This window comes from Perca fluviatilis, chromosome 22, assembly GCF_010015445.1.
Source record: "Perca fluviatilis chromosome 22, GENO_Pfluv_1.0, whole genome shotgun sequence".
Lineage (NCBI taxonomy): Eukaryota > Metazoa > Chordata > Actinopteri > Perciformes > Percidae > Perca > Perca fluviatilis.
Genome location: NC_053133.1, coordinates 13,159,830 through 13,178,198, shown reverse-complemented (window position 1 = coordinate 13,178,198; position 18,369 = coordinate 13,159,830). Strand labels below are relative to the sequence as shown.

At 34.5% G+C, this 18,369-nt stretch overlaps 1 protein-coding gene across 1 annotated transcript; it reads left to right on the top strand.

Moving 5' to 3' along the window:
- The first annotated feature begins 1,912 nt into the window (after positions 1 to 1,912).
- On the top strand, positions 1,913 to 17,178 carry spag6 (sperm associated antigen 6). The gene is made up of 11 exons (XM_039789589.1): positions 1,913 to 2,187; positions 2,277 to 2,372; positions 2,460 to 2,626; positions 3,966 to 4,149; positions 4,355 to 4,560; positions 6,907 to 7,080; positions 7,157 to 7,309; positions 7,456 to 7,647; positions 16,153 to 16,269; positions 16,384 to 16,529; positions 16,931 to 17,178. The coding sequence occupies exons 1-11, from the start codon at positions 2,163 to 2,165 to the stop codon at positions 16,992 to 16,994; spliced, it is 1,524 nt and encodes a 507-aa protein (XP_039645523.1). The 5' UTR covers positions 1,913 to 2,162; the 3' UTR covers positions 16,995 to 17,178.
- The last annotated feature ends 1,191 nt before the right edge of the window (positions 17,179 to 18,369 follow it).

Sequence of the window (18,369 nt, the reverse complement as noted above, 5' to 3'; positions counted from 1 at the left end):
ACCAAATAGCTAAAGGAATAATTCAAATGGACAGACGGTGCATAGCGCCAGATGTCTGTGTGAATCAGCTGTGATGTAGATAACTGTGTTAAGGAGGCCAGCTCTGAGCAGTCAGGAGGAGGAGGTCTGGCCCGTGATCCAATCATCTTTCTGAATAGATATAATGCATTCAATGAAGATAGAAGCCTTTTGATTTGTGTTTTGTATTGATGATTCATCACATGAGTGATTGCATTTACTGCTCTGAAATGAAGTGGGTTTAATGGGAAATTAACTAAGGACTTAGTCTAATTTTTCCACGAGGCAACAATGTATTATTTTATAGTCAAGGATTAAATTTCAGTTTGATTAAACATTCTCGAGTAACACTGTCTCACGCTTTTTGACACATTTTAGACATGTTATGATTATCTTGGACACTAAAAGGCTACTTGACTAAATTAGAAAAAAACATTTTTATTTTTCAAAATAGTTTCCCCCCAAATTGAATTAATTATACAATATAGAAATCCCCAAATATGCCATCGTGATGTTTAAACCACTCAGAAATATAGACTATATTAATGAAATCTAGCTTTCCAATAAAACTTAAGTATAAATGCTCTAAATAAAAATGTAACCTGGATAAGTAGCCGCTATAAGGCGGGCAGCAGGGTTTAAGAATAAATCAAACTGCAGTGAAAGAAGGAACCAAAAGATAGATAAGATAGCCTATTGTTTTTACATTTTATTAAAACATAATGAAACGAAAATATTGCTTTGATGCACAGAATGATCTGTCCTTTGGGGCACAACGATAATGTGATAATTATCCCTCTGCTAAAAAAAGAGGCTTGATCTCAAACGGAATCACAACATTCCGCATCTAGTGTGAATGAATGAATGAATAAATAAATAAAAACCTGAGTGTGATCCGATTACAAAGGCATGCACTTTGTCTTTGTAATCGGATCAATCAGGTTTGTATTAGCCTACATTACAGATGTTGGTGGATTCTAGCCTATGGCTTTTTCAATGTCATTTTTAAATAGCCTGATACGTTTAAATAGGCTCGTTGTTACAGACACTTTGTTAGCTTTGTAAACATAATGACAGCCTAATAAAAAAAGACTAAATGACATCAGGCATCATGTGTTAAATAATACAAATAAATCGGCACTCTGTCACATAAATCGGCTTATCTAAAATATCTTTCCAAAATACCCATTCAGTTGTAGGGTCTCGTTAATTTAAAACATAATGCAGTGAATTATGTCTGTGTGCTTCATTGGACCAATTCTTCACACTTTTTTTTTTAAATTGAAATTTAGGCTAGACATAGGCTAGCCTTATCATTGCCTTTATTTTAATTTGACTTTTCTTTGTCTTTGCTGTGACAGCACGAATAGGCTACCAACAGAGAACGAGAGGATGTAGGTTAGGCTACTGTTTGGACGGATCACTTTTTAATTACATTTCATAAACGTATACATAGCCTAATAATAATGATAAGGTTTTAATTTGGCCATAGGGCTTATATCTTCTTGTAAATGGGGTTTAGGGTTTAGCTTTCTAAGTGCAACAAGAATAACTCATCCAGACTGGCAGGTCATCTGAGGACACGCTGCTCGAGCAGGAAAGGGAACCAAAAGTTGAAAAAGAAAAAGAAGTCATGAAGAAAAGCTGAGCGCCACACAGTGCTGGCTAACTGTAGTCACCGTTTACACCATGGAAGAGAACGGTTTACACTTTATCAGCCAATGGCCGCTTCGTTTCCGCGGTCCTGTATTCTTCTGAATGGTGGTGAATAACAAAGTGGTGAAAGTGTGCGACACATTCGCGGTTGTCTTTTAGTGGGAACAGAGACGAGATAGCAGCACAGAGCTCTCACACTGAACATTTTTTTCGCGAGGTGCGAGCAGATTACGAGAGCGGGCCTTAGTGGCAGGGTGATTCATCTTTGCAATATGCGATCTTCGGCAGGAGAGCCCAAACATTCTACTTCCTGTCCGTTGCCACGGCAACACTTAACAACAACAATACCTAACCCAAACCTGGAGACGGCCAGGAGAAACGCTGCATTCGATCCTGCGATAAATTCAGTGTGTTTCTTTGTGTAGATAACCGGTATCAACGTGCAAAAGTAAATCTTTTGGAGGAGGGTTTTTTCCATCAGGGTGACGATGAGTCAACGACAGATCATTCAAGGTAAGATCCATGGGCTGTTTTGATTCATAAAAAGAAAGATGCAGCTAGCTAGATATCAAACTACCTTTCTATCTCTGTGTGTTTTGCAGTTTTTGAGCAATATCAGAAATCAAGATTTCAGTTTGTGCAAACTGTTGCTGACCTGGCACTCAGACCCCAAAACATAGAAATCCTTCAAAATGCTGGTGAGAATCAAGATTGTAACCACTAAGATTATGTTAGCTTTAACGTTAGCTGCTATTTCCAGTGTTTTTTCCTCTCCTCTGCTGCAGGTGTGATGTCCCTGCTGCGTCCCCTCATGTTGGATGTGGTGCCCAGCATCCAGCAGACGGCAGCTTTGGCTCTGGGCCGCCTGGCAGACCACAGTGATGACCTGGCCGAGGCTGTGGTGAAGGAAGATATCCTGCCCCAGCTGGTCCAGTCTCTGGCCTCACAGAATGTCAGTAGCTTACCCTTTGGTCATTTAAGTGCTCTTACAGTCATACAGACAGGTTGTCCAATACTACTCCGTCTCCGCCCTTTAAAAACTGGTGTGTGTGTGTGTGTGTGTGTGTGTGTGTGTGTGTGTGTGTGTGTGTGTGTGTGTGTGTGTGTGTGTGTGTGTGTGTGTGAGAGAGGAAAAAAGACCCTGCTGGGCCTCAGGGTCAGCCCCTTGAATGTGACTGTGTTTTGGGCTAACTTGGCAGCTCGCCTGGGGTCTACTTCAAAACCTAAGAGTCCTTTACCATGAGAGCAACCAGGCCTTTGTTTCTCTCTCTCTCTCTCTCTCTCTCTCTCTCTCTCTCTCTCTCTCTCTCTCTCTCTTAGCCCTCTCAGAGAAGACAGACAAGGTTTAGTTCTTGTTACTAAAGGGACATTGCAGTCTCATATAGGCTAATAAGCTTAAAATCTGACATGAATAACTTTACATTTTTAAACATTTTATGAGAAATATGGCAAGGACTAAGTGCTTAATGAAGAATTATAATGCACTTTAATGAAAAATCTTCATTGAAACCTTTTAGGAAAACAAATTTTGCAGCTTGGGATCCTAGCAACTGGGCACTTTTAAAAATACGCTTATTATAGTTTTGTCGGCTTGATACTTCATGGCTTTACTAATTTTATCAGAACTGCCTACATACATGGTTTTGAGCGTTTTTAATTCCCTGCAGTCTAATTGACCTCAAACACAAGCTACACAAGTTATAATGTACATTTCTTTATCTGTGAATTATGTTTTTGGCAAAAGGAATACCATTTTTTTTTCTTCTAGGGAACCTCTAGAATCCATAAGCCATTATAGCATATTAAACATTCCTTTTTTTTTGGTGTAATAGCAATGGTTATGGTCATTTACATATTTAGTCACCTCCCTTTAATGTGAAAGCCCAGTGTTACGACTTCAATACTTTTATGTTGACAGGAAAAGAAAAGTTGTTGATTTTTGCAATTATTCTTATTTTGTGCACACATAGCATTCCTATGGGACCCCAAACAATGAGGAATTAAAGCCAATGTCAACAAAACATGGGAGTTAAACAGTACAGAGAAAACTCTATAGGACACATGAGACGTTTGAATTATTTTATATTACTTTAAAACAAACTTGTGATATTTTTTAAACACATGAAAAAGTAAATCAGATCTCATTCCAGGCTTGACATGAATATTTGTCATCAAATCATGGAACAATATAACTGGCTAGCATCTCTCAATCCTAATTAAAATCTAATGTCTGTTTAATGCTCAATTTTGACCATGACAATGAATGTGTGTCCGTGTGTGTTTGCATGCAGAGGTTCTATAAGAAGGCAGCAGCGTTTGTGCTGCGTTCAGTTGCTAAACACTCCCCCGAGCTCTCCCAGGCTGTGGTGGCCTGCGGGGGAGTTGATGCCCTGGTTCTCTGTCTGGAGGAGTTTGATCCTGGGGTGAAGGAGGCTGCTGCCTGGGCTCTCGGCTACATCGCACGACACAACGCATGTAAGAAAAACATTATTAGTAATCTTACTAGATTTCTATGATTTTATGCTGCTTTTTCTTCACTTTCTTGATTTGAAGAAACATTTTAGCCTATAAGTTATTTTTTAAATATCATTCTTTGTCTCTCCTTGCACTTGCACACATAGACCCTTTACCTTTATCTGTGTTGTTTTCATGTTTCCCACCTCTTTCCATTACTGTGCAGCGTTGTCTCAGTCGGTCGTGGATGCGGGTGCTGTCCCCCTGCTGGTGCTGTGTCTTCTGGAGCCTGAGATGGCCCTCAAACGCATCGCAGCTTCCACCCTCAGCGACATCTCCAAGCACACACCAGAGCTGGCCCAGACTGTGGTGGACGTTGGTGCCATCGCACATCTGGCACAGATGATACTCAACCCAGACGCCAAACTCAAGGTAGGCCAGCTTAAAGAAAAGCCTTGCATATACAGCTTTTGTTTTTTTCATTAATAACAAAAAAATATTAATAAAATAATAAAGAAATCATAATTTTATGAAGTTACAGTAACTGATATTTTTTTTCTTAATTTTGATTTTCTTTCCTTATAACAATGGTTGCCAACTGGTTATAAAATTAATTGGCAGAAATTGGAGGTGATGCCTGTATCTAGGTCTTGCCCTCAATCAGAGATCTCTAAATTTCAGTTTAGATGGATCCCAGTGGGAATGAAATACCTAGGATTAAAGTTAACTGCTGATTTGCCAGATATAATAGAAATTAATTTAATGCCATTACTTCAAGAGATGAAAAATAATCTGGAAAGATGGAAGATAATTAACCTCACCTTGTGGGGCAAAATTAATACCATTAAGATGTTGATAGCGCCACAATTTAATTATATATCAATGATGCTGCCAGTAATGGTTCCTAGTGGCATGTACAAACAATATAATAAAATGGTCAAAGTGTACTTGTGGAATGGAAAAAAGCCAAGGATTAATATTAAAAAGCTATGTTCTAATAGGGAAAAGGGGGGCTTGATCCTTCCAACAACCGGATTGGATAAAGATAGAAATGGCCATGGTGACTCCCTCCAGACCCATACAGGCTCTTTCTCAGATTAGGGTGGTAGAGGGGGAATCCCATTCTGAAGCACTCTCAATGGGTGTGGTCTGAGGTGCATAGGTTGATGGGAAAATCACATTACAAGCAGGGGTATTCTTCCATATGGGATAACCCACGTATCAGGATAGGTAACCGCTCATTTTGTTGGGATTCTTGGCAGAGGAACGGTATATGTGTGATTGATGATCTATATAAGGATGCAGTCTTTAAGTCATATCAGGAGTTAGTGGATACATTTTTTTTGGAGGGAAAGGGTGGATTTTGGAAATATCTACAACTAAGGAGCAGTGTGCAAAGTGTGTTCTCACTTAACAGATGTGTAGAGGAATCCAATATGTTGCAAAACATTTTTGGTTTGCCAAGTACAATGCCTCAACATTTTACAAAAATATAATGGAATTACAAAGTGTGAATACTGAGAATCTTAGATTAATATGGCAAAGAGATTTAGAGTGTGAAATAGGTAAGGAGAAATGGCATGATATAGTTTCCAAGGTTGGGTGGGCCACTAGGGATATTAGAAGCAAATTTACTCATTACAAAATCATACATAGATACTACCATACTCCTATGAAACTTTTCAGAATGGGCTTAGTAGAAGATAAAAGGTGTTGGAAATGTAAGGGTGGAAATGGTACATTTCTACATTCCTTTTGGGAATGTCCTGTGGTATTACCTTTCTAGAAAGAAGTATTAAGGAAACTGGGAGATTGGTTGGGGCAAAGGTTACCGGAATCTCCACTGTTCTGTCTCCTGGGAGATGGCACACTTTTGCCACGAGGAATCAACAAAGGGCAGCATGCGCTAATAACCGCAGGCCTCATCTCTGCAGCAAGGATAATACTGAGGAACTGGAAAAGCACGTCCAGCACTCTGGACTCAACTTATGACAGAGACTGCATCTTATGAATATTTGATTGCCAGGAAGAACAATGTTAAAGGGAAGTTCCATTTAGTGTGGGATTATTTCTTTTCATATGTTAAGGGTCTGATACATTAAGCATGTGTTGTAACACATCACAGGTGATATGATTACAAGCAACATAGTGGTACAGAGGGGTGTTGTCCTTTTAAGTTTAGTTTCAACTGCCTTTTTGTGTTTTGTTTTGCTTTCATTTGTAAGTTGGTTGTATTATTTGCTGAAAAATAAATAAATACTTTAATGACAAAAAAACAATGGTTGCCAAATAAGGTAAATAAAGTAACAAAACTTCATGTAACCTAATGCATGCCCTCTGTTGTTTTATTATTGAAGCTTAAGGCTGTTTTTAATCAAAACAATAGAAATGCAAATTATTTTCTTTAATGCTTTTACTTATCCATCATACATATTGAGTACAAAAATACTATTGTAGTAACTCAAAATTCAGTGTACATTTTACAGATCCTGCAATCATACAGAAATCAGGTTTCTATTAGTTTTGGAAAAGATGAAAAAGTTGTGAACTTGAAGTAAAAAAGTGGCACCTATTTTTGACTTTAGAAACAATTATACATTTAATTAGATTTAACTAATGTACCGTCCGAGTGTAGCTTGCAACAGTACAAAAAAACAGTAACTTTTCAACATAGATGCTGGCTTTAGAGAATGAAGCTGTATTTGAATTTACAAAAATGTGAATGAACTATAATTAATCTATAATGAAATAATCCAACATGTTTTTGTCTCCATCCAGAGGCAGGTGTTCTCAGCCCTCAGTCAGATCAGTAAGCACTCGGTCAGCCTGGCAGAGATGGTGATAGAGGCTGACATCTTCCCTGCAGCAGTGTCCTGCCTCAAAGATCCAGATGACTACGTCAGGAAGAATGTCACCACTCTGATGAGGGAGGTGGTGAAACACACACCAGAGGTAATGCACACACTTATCACTTGTAGGCACAAATATGCCTGGCTGGACACAAAGTTATCTGTGTCTGTGTTTCCAGCTGTCCCAGGTGATTGTGAATTGTGGTGGCATGGCGGCTGTGATCGACTATCTGGGCGAGTGCCGTGGAAACCTGCGGTTGCCGGGGATCATGATGCTGGGATATGTGGCAGCTCACAGTGAGAACCTTGCCATGGCTGTCATTCTCTCCAAGGTGTTAATTTCTCTTCTGATTCTCCTCGAAAAAGCCATTTGACAGCTAAACCCAAAACTAAAAGCAGAGCTATTCCTTCAGGTTCAGTATGTAGGTCATATTGACTGAACCAGTCCTGTTGTGCTGTGTGTCCTCCTGTCCTACAGGGGGTGCCCCAGCTGGCCCTGTGTCTGTCTGAGGAGCATGAACATCACATCAAGGCGGCCACAGCCTGGACCATCGGCCAGATAGGTCATCACACCCCTGAACACGCCAAGGCAGTGGCCACCTCTGACCTCCTGACCAAACTGCTGGAACTCTACATGGACGCCAGCAGCTCAGAGGACCTGCAAGCCAAAGTAAGCTGCAGCTCTGCAGGTTGATTTGCAGTGAGATAGTGGAATGAGACCTTAAGTAATAAGCAGTGTTTTTTTTTATTTTCTTTTTTTATCACAACTGAAATTAAAGTAAAAGTTTGCTCATGCGTTACCTCCCAAAAACACATTTTAGATTTCAAGTTTCAGTGGCTCTGAGACCACATACAAATAGACAAGACACAGGCAAATAAAAAAAAAAAAAACATTTTCAAAAACAAATGCGAGAAAATAGAGAAAACCCAAAGCTTACACAACATCGTATATGTTCATGACATACTATGCTATAACATTTGTTATGACTTCGGCTTAACATAGTATAGTATGACTTTTTATGGTATACTAATGGGTATAAAAAATGTAATAAAAATGTCATAAGTACAGTTACTATGACATTTTTATTAAATGTTTTCATCATAAATATGACTTTTTGTGATTTTTTTCAACATACTATACTATGGCTTTTTTATCACTTTTTTCAACATACTATACTATAACTTCTTTCCACATACTATACTATGGCTTTTTTAATCACTTTTTTCAACATACTATACTATGGCTTTTTTATCACTTTTTTCGACATAATACACTATGACGTTTTTCAACATACTATACTAAAGTAGTGATAACATTAGCATTTCTCTGGGAGAAACTGATAACACTGTAGCAAAGATAATTACTTGAAAGAACCCAGTTATTATGTTTACATATAACTTACTTACTATACTATAACTTTTCTAATGATTTTTTTCGACACACTATACTAAGACTTTTTTTTATGATCTTTTTGACATACTATACTAAGATTTTTTTCGACATACTATACTATGACTTATTTAGACATACTATACTGTGGCTTTTTTATCACTTTTTTTTGGATGGCTTTTTCATCAATTTTCAACATACTATACTATGGCTTTTTTATCACTTTTTTCAACATACTATACTATGGCTTTTTTAATAACTTTTTTCAGCATACTATACTATCGCTTTTTTATCGCTTTTTTTCAACATATACTATGACTTTTTTCGACATACTATACTATGGCTTTTTACCACTTTTTTCGACATACCATATTATGATTTTTTTCAACATACTATACTATATCTTTTCTAATGATTTTTTCGAAATACTATACTATGACTTTTTATGATTTTTTACTAAAATATTACTTTTTTATTACTTTTTTTGACATACTATACTACGGCTTTTTTTGACATACTATACTATGACATTTTTTTTTATGACATTTACTATACAACTTTTTAATGATTTTTTCAACATACTTTACTATGACTTTTCTAATGATTCTTTCGACATACCATACTATGATTTATTTCGACATACTATCCTATGATTTATTTATGATTTTTTCAACATACTTTACTATGAATTTTTAATGTTTTTTTTCAACATACTATACTATGACTTTTTTATCACTCTTTTCGACATACTATACTATGGCTTTTTATCAGTCTTTTCGACAAACTATACTATGGCTATTTTTTATCACTTTTTTCCACATACTATACTAGGGCTTTTTTATCAGTTTTATCTACATCCTTAAGGCTTTTTTTATCACTTTTTTCAACATACTATACTATGGCTTTTTTTAATCACTTTTTTCGACATACTATACTATGACTTTTTATCACTTTTTTCGACATACTATAGTATGACTTTTTTCGACATACTATACTAAAGTAGTGATAACATTAGCATTTCTCTGGGAGAAACTGATAACACTGTAGCAAAGACAATTTGAAAGAACCCAGTTATTATGTTTACATATAACTGCAGCAGAATAAATCACTTTGGCTCAGCAAGGAGGGGATTCAAACACATGTATTTTGAGCACAATGGAGTAGCAGTCCATCACCTTAACCACTCAGTCACCTCATCTGCCTATTCCTACATGCATACTATATCAACATACTATACTATGACTTTTTTTATGACTTTTTTCGACATGCTATACTATGACATTTCTAAAGCTGTTTTCAACATACTATATTTTGACATATTTCGACATACTTAACTATGACTTTTTTATGATTTTTTTGATATACTATACTATGACAATTTTCGACATACTATACTATGGCTTTTTTTAATCACTTTTTTCAACATATTATACTATGGCTGTTTTATCACTTTTTTCCACATACTATTCTATGGCTTTTTATCACTTTTTTCGACATACTATAGTATGACTTTTTTCGACATACTATACTAAAGTAGTGATAACATTGGCATTTCTCTGGGAGAAACTGATAACACTGTAGCAAAGATAATGGCTTTTTTATCACTTTTTTCCACATACTATACTATGACTTTTTTCGACATATTATACTATGGCTTTTTTATCACTTTTTTCGACATACTATATTATGACTTTTTTCGACATACTATACTATGGCTTTTTTATCACTTTTTTCAACATACTATACTATGACTTCTTTCCACATACTATACTATGGCTTTTTTATCACTTTTTTCAACATACTATACTATGACTTCTTTCCACATACTATACTATGGCTTTTTTTAATCACTTTTTTCAACATACTATACCATGGCTTTTTTATCACTCTTTTCGACATACTATACTATGGCTTTTTATCAGTCTTTTCGACAAACTATACTATGGCTTTTTTATCACTTTTTTTCCACATACTATACTATGGCTTTTTTATCACTTTTTTCCACATACTATACTATGGCTTTTTTATCACTTATTTTTGATGGCTTTTTCAAAAATTTTTGACATACTATACTATGGCTTTTTTTATCACTTTTTTCAACATACTATACTATGGCTTTTTAATAACTTTTTTCAGCATACTATACTATGGCTTTTTATCACTTTTTTCGACATACTATAGTATGACTTTTCTCGACATACTATACTAAATTAGTGATAACATTAGAATTTCTCTGGGAGAAACTGATAACACTGTAGCAAGATAATTATTTGAAAGAACCCAGTTATTATGTTTACATATAACTGCAGCAGAATAAATCACTTTGGCTCAGCAAGGAGGGGATTCAAACACACGTATTTTGAGCACAATGGAGTAGCAGTCCATCACCTTAACCACTCAGTCACCTCATCTGCCTATTCCTACATGCATACTATATCAACATACTATGACTTTTTTTATGACTTTTTTCGACATGCTATACTATGACATTTCTAATGCTTTTTTCAACATACTATATTTTGACATAATTCGACATATTTAACTATCACTTTTTTTTATGATTTTTTAATCACTTTTTTCAACATACTATACTATGGCTTTTTTATCACTTTTTTCGAAATATTATACTATGGCTGTTTAATCACTTTTTCGACATACTATACTATGGCTTTTTTATCACTTTTTCGACATATTATACTAAAGTAGTGATAATATTAGCATTTCTCTGGGAGCAAAACTGATAACACTGTAGCAAAGATAATGGCTTTTTTAATCACTTTTTTCCACATACTATACTATGGCTTTTTTATCACTTTTTTCGACATATTATACTATGACTTTTTTCACACATACTATACTATGCGTTTTTTATCACTTTTTTCGACATATTATACTATGATTTTTTCCACATACTATACTATGGCTTTTTTTATCACTTTTTCGACATATTATACTATGACTTTTTTCAACATACTATACTATGGCTTTTTTTTATCCTTTTTTCAACATACTATACTATGGCTTTTTATAACTTTTTTCAGCATACTATACTATGGCTTTTTATCACTTTTTTCGACATACTATAGTATGACTTTTCTCGACATACTATACTAAATTAGTGATAACATTAGAATTTCTCTGGGAGAAACTGATAACACTGTAGCAAGATAATTATTTGAAAGAACCCAGTTATTATGTTTACATATAACTGCAGCAGAATAAATCACTTTGGCTCAGCAAGGAGGGGATTCAAACACACGTATTTTGAGCACAATGGATTAGCAGTCCATCACCTTAACCACTCAGTCACCTCATCTGCCTATCACTGCATGCATACTATATCAACATACTATACTATGACTTTTTTTTATGACTTTTTTCGACATGCTAAACTATGACATTTCTAATGCTTTTTTCAACATACTATATTTTGACATATTTTGACATACTTTACTATGACTTTTTTTATGATTTTTTTGATATACTATACTATGACAATTTTCGACATACTATACTATGGCTTTTTTTAATCACTTTTTTCAACACACTATACTATGGCTTTTTTTAATCACTTTTTCGACATTTTATACTATGGCTGTTTTATCAATTTTTTCGACATACTATACTATGGCTTTTTATCACTTTTTTCGACATATTATACTATGACTATTTTCGACATACTATACTATGGCTTTTTTATCACTTTGTTTGACATATTATACTAAAGTAGTGATAACATTAGCATTTCTCTGGGAGAAACTGATAACACTGTAGCAAAGATAATGGCTTTTTTTAATCACTTTTTTCAACATACTATACTATGGCTTTTTTAATCACTTTTTTCGACATATTATACTATGGCTTTTTTATCACTTTTTTCCACATACTATACTATGACTTTTTTTATGACTTTTTTCAACATGCTAAACTATGACTTCTTTCCACATACTATACAATGGCTTTTTTTAATGACTTCTTTCCACATACTATACTATGGCTTTTTTTTATCACTTTTTTCAACATACTATACTATGGCTTTTTTCGACATATTATACTATGGCTTTTTTATCACTTTTTTCAACATACTATACTATGGCTTTTTTCGACATATTATACTATGGCTTTTTTATCACTTTTTTCGACATACTATACTATGACTTTTTTCGACATACTATACTATGGCTTTTTTATCACTTTTTTCAACATACTATACTATGACTTCTTTCCACATACTATACTATGGCTTTTTTTAATCACTTTTTTCAACATACTATACTATGGCTTTTTTATCACTTTTTTCGACATAATACACTATGACTTTTTTCAACATACTATACTAAAGTAGTGATAACATTAGCATTTCTCTGGGAGAAACTGATAACACTGTAGCAAAGATAATTATTTGAAAGAACCCAGTTATTATGTTTACATATAACTGCAGCAGAATAAATCACTTTGGTTCAACAAGGAGGGGATTCAAACACACGTATTTTGAGCACAATGGAGTAGCAGTCCATCACCTTAACCACTCAGTCACCTCATCTGCCTATTCCTACATGCATACTATATCAACATACTATGACTTTTTTTATGACTTTTTTCGACATGCTATACTATGACATTTCTAATGCTTTTTTCAACATACTATATTTTGACATAATTCGACATATTTAACTATCACTTTTTTTATGATTTTTTTAATCACTTTTTTCAACATACTATACTATGGCTTTTTTTAATCACTTTTTTCGAAATATTATACTATGGCTGTTTAATCACTTTTTTCGACATACTATACTATGGCTTTTTATCACTTTTTTCGACATATTATACTAAAGTAGTGATAACATTAGCATTTCTCTGGGAGAAACTGATAACACTGTAGCAAAGATAATGGCTTTTTTTTAATCACTTTTTTCGACATACTATACTATGGCTTTTTTATCACTTTTTTCGACATATTATACTATGACTTTTTTCAACATACTATACTATGGCTTTTTTATCACTTTTTTCGACATATTATACTATGATTTTTTTCGACATACTATACTATGGCTTTTTTATCACTTTTTTCGACATATTATACTATGACTTTTTTCAACATACTATACTATGGCTTTTTTTGATCACTTTTTTCGACATATTATACTATGACTTTTTTCAACATACTATACTATGGCTTTTTTATCACTTTTTTCGACATACTATACTATGACTTTTTTTGACATACTATACTATGGCTTTTTTATCACTTTTTTCAACATACTATACTATGACTTCTTTCCACACACTATACTATGGCTTTTTTTAATCACTTTTTTCGACATATTATACTATGGCTTTTTTATCACTTTTTTCGACATAATAAACTATGACTTTTTTCAACATACTATACTAAAGTAGTGATAACATTAGCATTTCTCTGGGAGAAACTGATAACACTGTAGCAAAGATAATTACTTGAAAGAACCCAGTTATTATGTTTACATATAACTGCAGCAGAATAAATCACTTTGGTTCAACAAGGAGGGGATTTGAACACACATATCTTGAGCACAATGGAGTAGCAGTCCATCACCTTAACCACTCAGTCACCTCATCTGCCTATCCCTACATGCCTACTATATCAACATACTATACTATGGCTTTTTAAAATAATTTTTTTGACACTCTTTTATGACGATTTTTCGACATACTATTGTATGACTTTTTTATGACTTTTTTCGACATACTATACCATGGCTTTTTTATCACTCTTTTCGACATACTATACTATGGCTTTTTTATCACTTTTTTCCACATACTATACTATGGCTTTTTTCGACATACTATACTACGGCTTTTTTATCACTTTTTTTCCACATACTTTACTATGGCTTTTTTCCACATACTATACTATGGCTTTTTTATCACTTTTTTTGGATGGCTTTTTCATCAATTTTTGACATACTATACTATGGCTTTTTATTACTTTTTTCGACATACTATACAATGGCTTTTTATTACTTTTTTCGACATACTATACTACGGCTTTTTTATCACTTTTTTTCCACATACTTTACTATGGCTTTTTTCCACATACTATACTATGGCTTTTTTATCACTTTTTTTGGATGGCTTTTTCATCAATTTTTGACATACTATACTATGGCTTTTTTATCACTTTTTTCGACATACTATACAATGGCTTTTTTATTACTTTTTTCAACATACTATACTATGGCTTTTTTATCACTTTTTTCAACATACTATACTATGGCTTTTTTTAATAACTTTTTTCAGCATACTATACTATGGCTTTTTTATCACTTTTTTCGACATATTATACTATGACTTTTTTCCACATACTATACTATGGCTTTTTATCACTTTTTTAGACATACTATACTAAAGCAGTGATAACATTAGCATTTCTCTGGGAGAAACTGATAACACTGTAGCAAAGATAATTATTTGAAAGAACCCAGTTATTATGTTTACATATAACTGCAGCAGAATAAATCACTTTGGTTCAACAAGGAGGGGATTTGAACACACGATATGTTGGGAACAATGGCTTACCAGTCCATCACCTTAACCACTCAGTCACCTCATCTGCCTATCCCGGCATGCATACTATATCAACATACTATACTATGACTTTTTTATCACTATTTTCAACATACTATACTGTGACTTTTTTCGACATATTATACTATGGCTTTTTTATCACTTTTTTGACATACTATGACTTTTTTTCGACATACTATACTAAAGTAGTGATAACATTAGCATTTCTCTGGGAGAAACTGATAACACTGTATATATAGTATACATATAGTATATATATATAGTATACTATATACTATACTATACTATACAATGACTTTTTAAATCATTTTTTTACACTTTTTTATGACTTTTTTCGACATACTATATTTAGACTTATTTCGACATACTTAACTATGACTTTCTTATGATTTTTTTGACATACTATACTTTGACAATTTTCGACATACTATACTATGGCTTTTTTATCACTTTTTAGACATACTGTGCTATTACTTTTTCAAAATACTATACCATGAAATTTTTCAATATACTGTACTGTGAGTTTTTTCAACATACTATACTATGGCTTTTTTAGGATTTTTTTTGACATACTAATCTATGACTTTCTTATGACTTTTTTCAACTTACTATACCATGACTTTTCTAATGATTTTTTCCGACATATTATAGTATGACTTTTTCATGATTTTGTCGACATACTTTATAATGATTTTTTTTACATACTATACTATGACTTTTTATGATTTTTGCGACATATTATACTATGATTTCTTTCTGACATACTATACTATGACTTTCTTCTGACTTTTTTCAACATACTATACAATGACTTTTGTAATATTTTTTGACATACTAAATTTTATTTTTTGGACATATTTTATTGCATTTTATGATTCGACATTCTATACTATGTATTTTTTATGATTTTGTCGACATTCAACTGTGACTTTTTCGACAGCCTTTACTATGAGTTTTGTTCAGACTTTTTCATGCATAATTTATTAGCTTACACTTACATCAAGGCATATATACAAGTGATATCTTTAATGGAAATTAGCCTTTAGTGCATTCCTAGACAGTATTAAAAGAGGACCCTTTTCATACAGTCATATAAAGAGATATATAAAGTCACAGGTCAGCTGGTATCGAATGTCACTTGGTAGAAAGCTGAGAGATAGAGAAACGCTTTATATGACTGTATGCATATTTCCTTCCTCCTTCTCTTCTCAGAGTAAGAAGGCTCTGAAGAGCATTCTGCAGAAGTGCACCTACCTGCCAGGTCTGGAGCCCCTCCTCTACGATGTTCCAAGCAACATCCTCAAATATGTTGTGTGCCAGTTCAGCAAGGTGAGTGACTACAACCTCAATCATTAATCTGCATTAAAAATATTAATGTCAGTTTTTGTTTTGTTGATTAAAATTGTATATCTGTATTATACACTGTTTTTAATCTCCTCAAAGGTGCTGCCTAATGACAGTAAGGCTCGCCGTCTATTTGTGACCAGCGGGGGGCTGAAGAAAGTGCAAGAGATCGATGCTGAGCCTGGCTCCTCTCTACAGGAGCACATCAATGCTATCAACAGCTGTTTTCCTGAAGAGATAGTCAGGTTGGTTTCTCTCCCCCCCCACACACAGACACTCACATGCTAAAACAAATGCTTTGTTGACATCAAAACTCTTTGTATGGAACACCTCTGAGATATCTAGGAGTGACTGATCAGAACACATCATCATATACATGGTAGTAATTTTAGATCTGTGTGCTGACTTAGCAATACATTTTTAGTACCATTTTCTTTCTCCATCCCATATTCCCGTCCTATTATCCTATGATCTTATTTATTTATTTTTAGCATTTATTCAGAGTAACAATGAGCCTAAATGTATTATAATGAAATATATAATTAGAATTAAGAATAAACTAGAATACATTTAGTTGTATGATATAAAACAGGGTTTGGATATTTACAGAATGTGTATGTGTGTGTGCGTGTGTGTATTGTTTCAGGTACTACTCCCCTGGCTACTCAGAGGTCTTGCTACAGCGGTTAGAGAACTACCAGCCTGCCTGACATCAGTTCACACTACACATCCTGTTCAAATGTTAACATGAATATGTACCATGCCTATGCCTTTACAGTAAATGTAAGCTGTTTTAAAGAGCAATTTCTCATCTTGTATATATATTTTTTTTTATACCTTTAAATGCATATTGGTGGTAACTGCAGCTTGTGTGAAGAAAGGAGACACTAAAGATATAATAAAGGGCATTTCATGGAAACTTTCTTATGCCTCCTATTGAGAGGTCAAAGGTGAAAGACACTTCGGCAAGCTGGATGCTTGCTGCCACTGGATTTTAACCTGAGTCCCATTATTTAAGAGCAACTTAGACATGTCTACTACATACACACCTTCCGTTTTCATTACGAACTAAGATACCGTGTGTACACTGCCTGGGACACTGAATCTCTCGCTGTCTGTCCTGCGGTTGCAGGGGTCAGACTGCCCCCTGGCGGCCGTGACTCCTCACTGCAGCTCAGGTACGTGTGTGTGTGTGTGTGTGTGTGTGTGTGTGTGTGTGTGTGTGTGTGTGTGTGTGTGTGCAGCAGCAGCAGCAGCAGCTGCAGCGCACATGGCGAGCCGCTCTTTGTTTATTGTCTGCTTGGTTGTCTCTGCTTGTTCTCCACATTATACTGACGAAGTGACGGTGCAAATGAGCCTCCGCCCTCTCATCGCTGCGGAGATCTGAGCATGTTCCGGCTACAGCTGTCAACCCCCCTCCTCTTCAAAAATCTGATTTAAATATATCGCCGGGTGTAGCCTATTGTTCATGTCTTGCGATGTAGGCCTATATGTTTTCTTCCTACTGAATAGTTTTAGAAAAACAGGGCGGCTTTGATTTCCCTTACAATATTAATTAATAAATACAGACTATATGGTTGATAGGCTAGCCTAAAAAAAATAAACCTATAACCCGTTGTTGCCGCGTTATTCAGGCATATAGGGAACAAGAAAAAAAAAAAAAGAAATCACATTTAAGGTAAACAAACCCAGGCATGATCGAAAGCACGACATCCGCATTTTTCCTTAGTATATTAGGCCTACCCTGTAGGATAGTACAGCCTTGGCTTTTAACCAATTGTGCAACATAGCCGGTTGCAAAACAATAGGCCTACACTGCCTTTTGCTCCCATTAGAGTAAGAACTTACTCTTTGTTCTAATTGATGCTGAATGAAAACGTATAAACCTTCGAAATCTAAATATTAAGAAATTAAAGTAAATCATTACATAGGCCTACACTTATGGCTATACAAATCATATAATGAAAATGTAACTTTGGAGTGTGATGGGGCGTTACTAACATGGCGACAAGAAGGGAAAGTTGGCTAACTAATAAATAAACGTACAAGCGAGGGCGTTTTTGAGAAGAAAAAAAAGAACTTTAA

What these genes read in the sequence shown, in the direction of transcription:
- spag6 (XM_039789589.1), top strand. Translation starts at nt 2,163, where the DNA reads ATGAGTCAACGACAGATCATTCAAG. An exon ending in TCAACGACAGATCATTCAAG is followed by an intron (nt 2,188 to 2,276) that starts GTAAGATCCATG and finishes TGTGTTTTGCAG; the next exon opens with TTTTTGAGCAATATCAGAAA. An exon ending in CATCGCACGACACAACGCAT is followed by an intron (nt 4,150 to 4,354) that starts GTAAGAAAAACA and finishes ATTACTGTGCAG; the next exon opens with CGTTGTCTCAGTCGGTCGTG.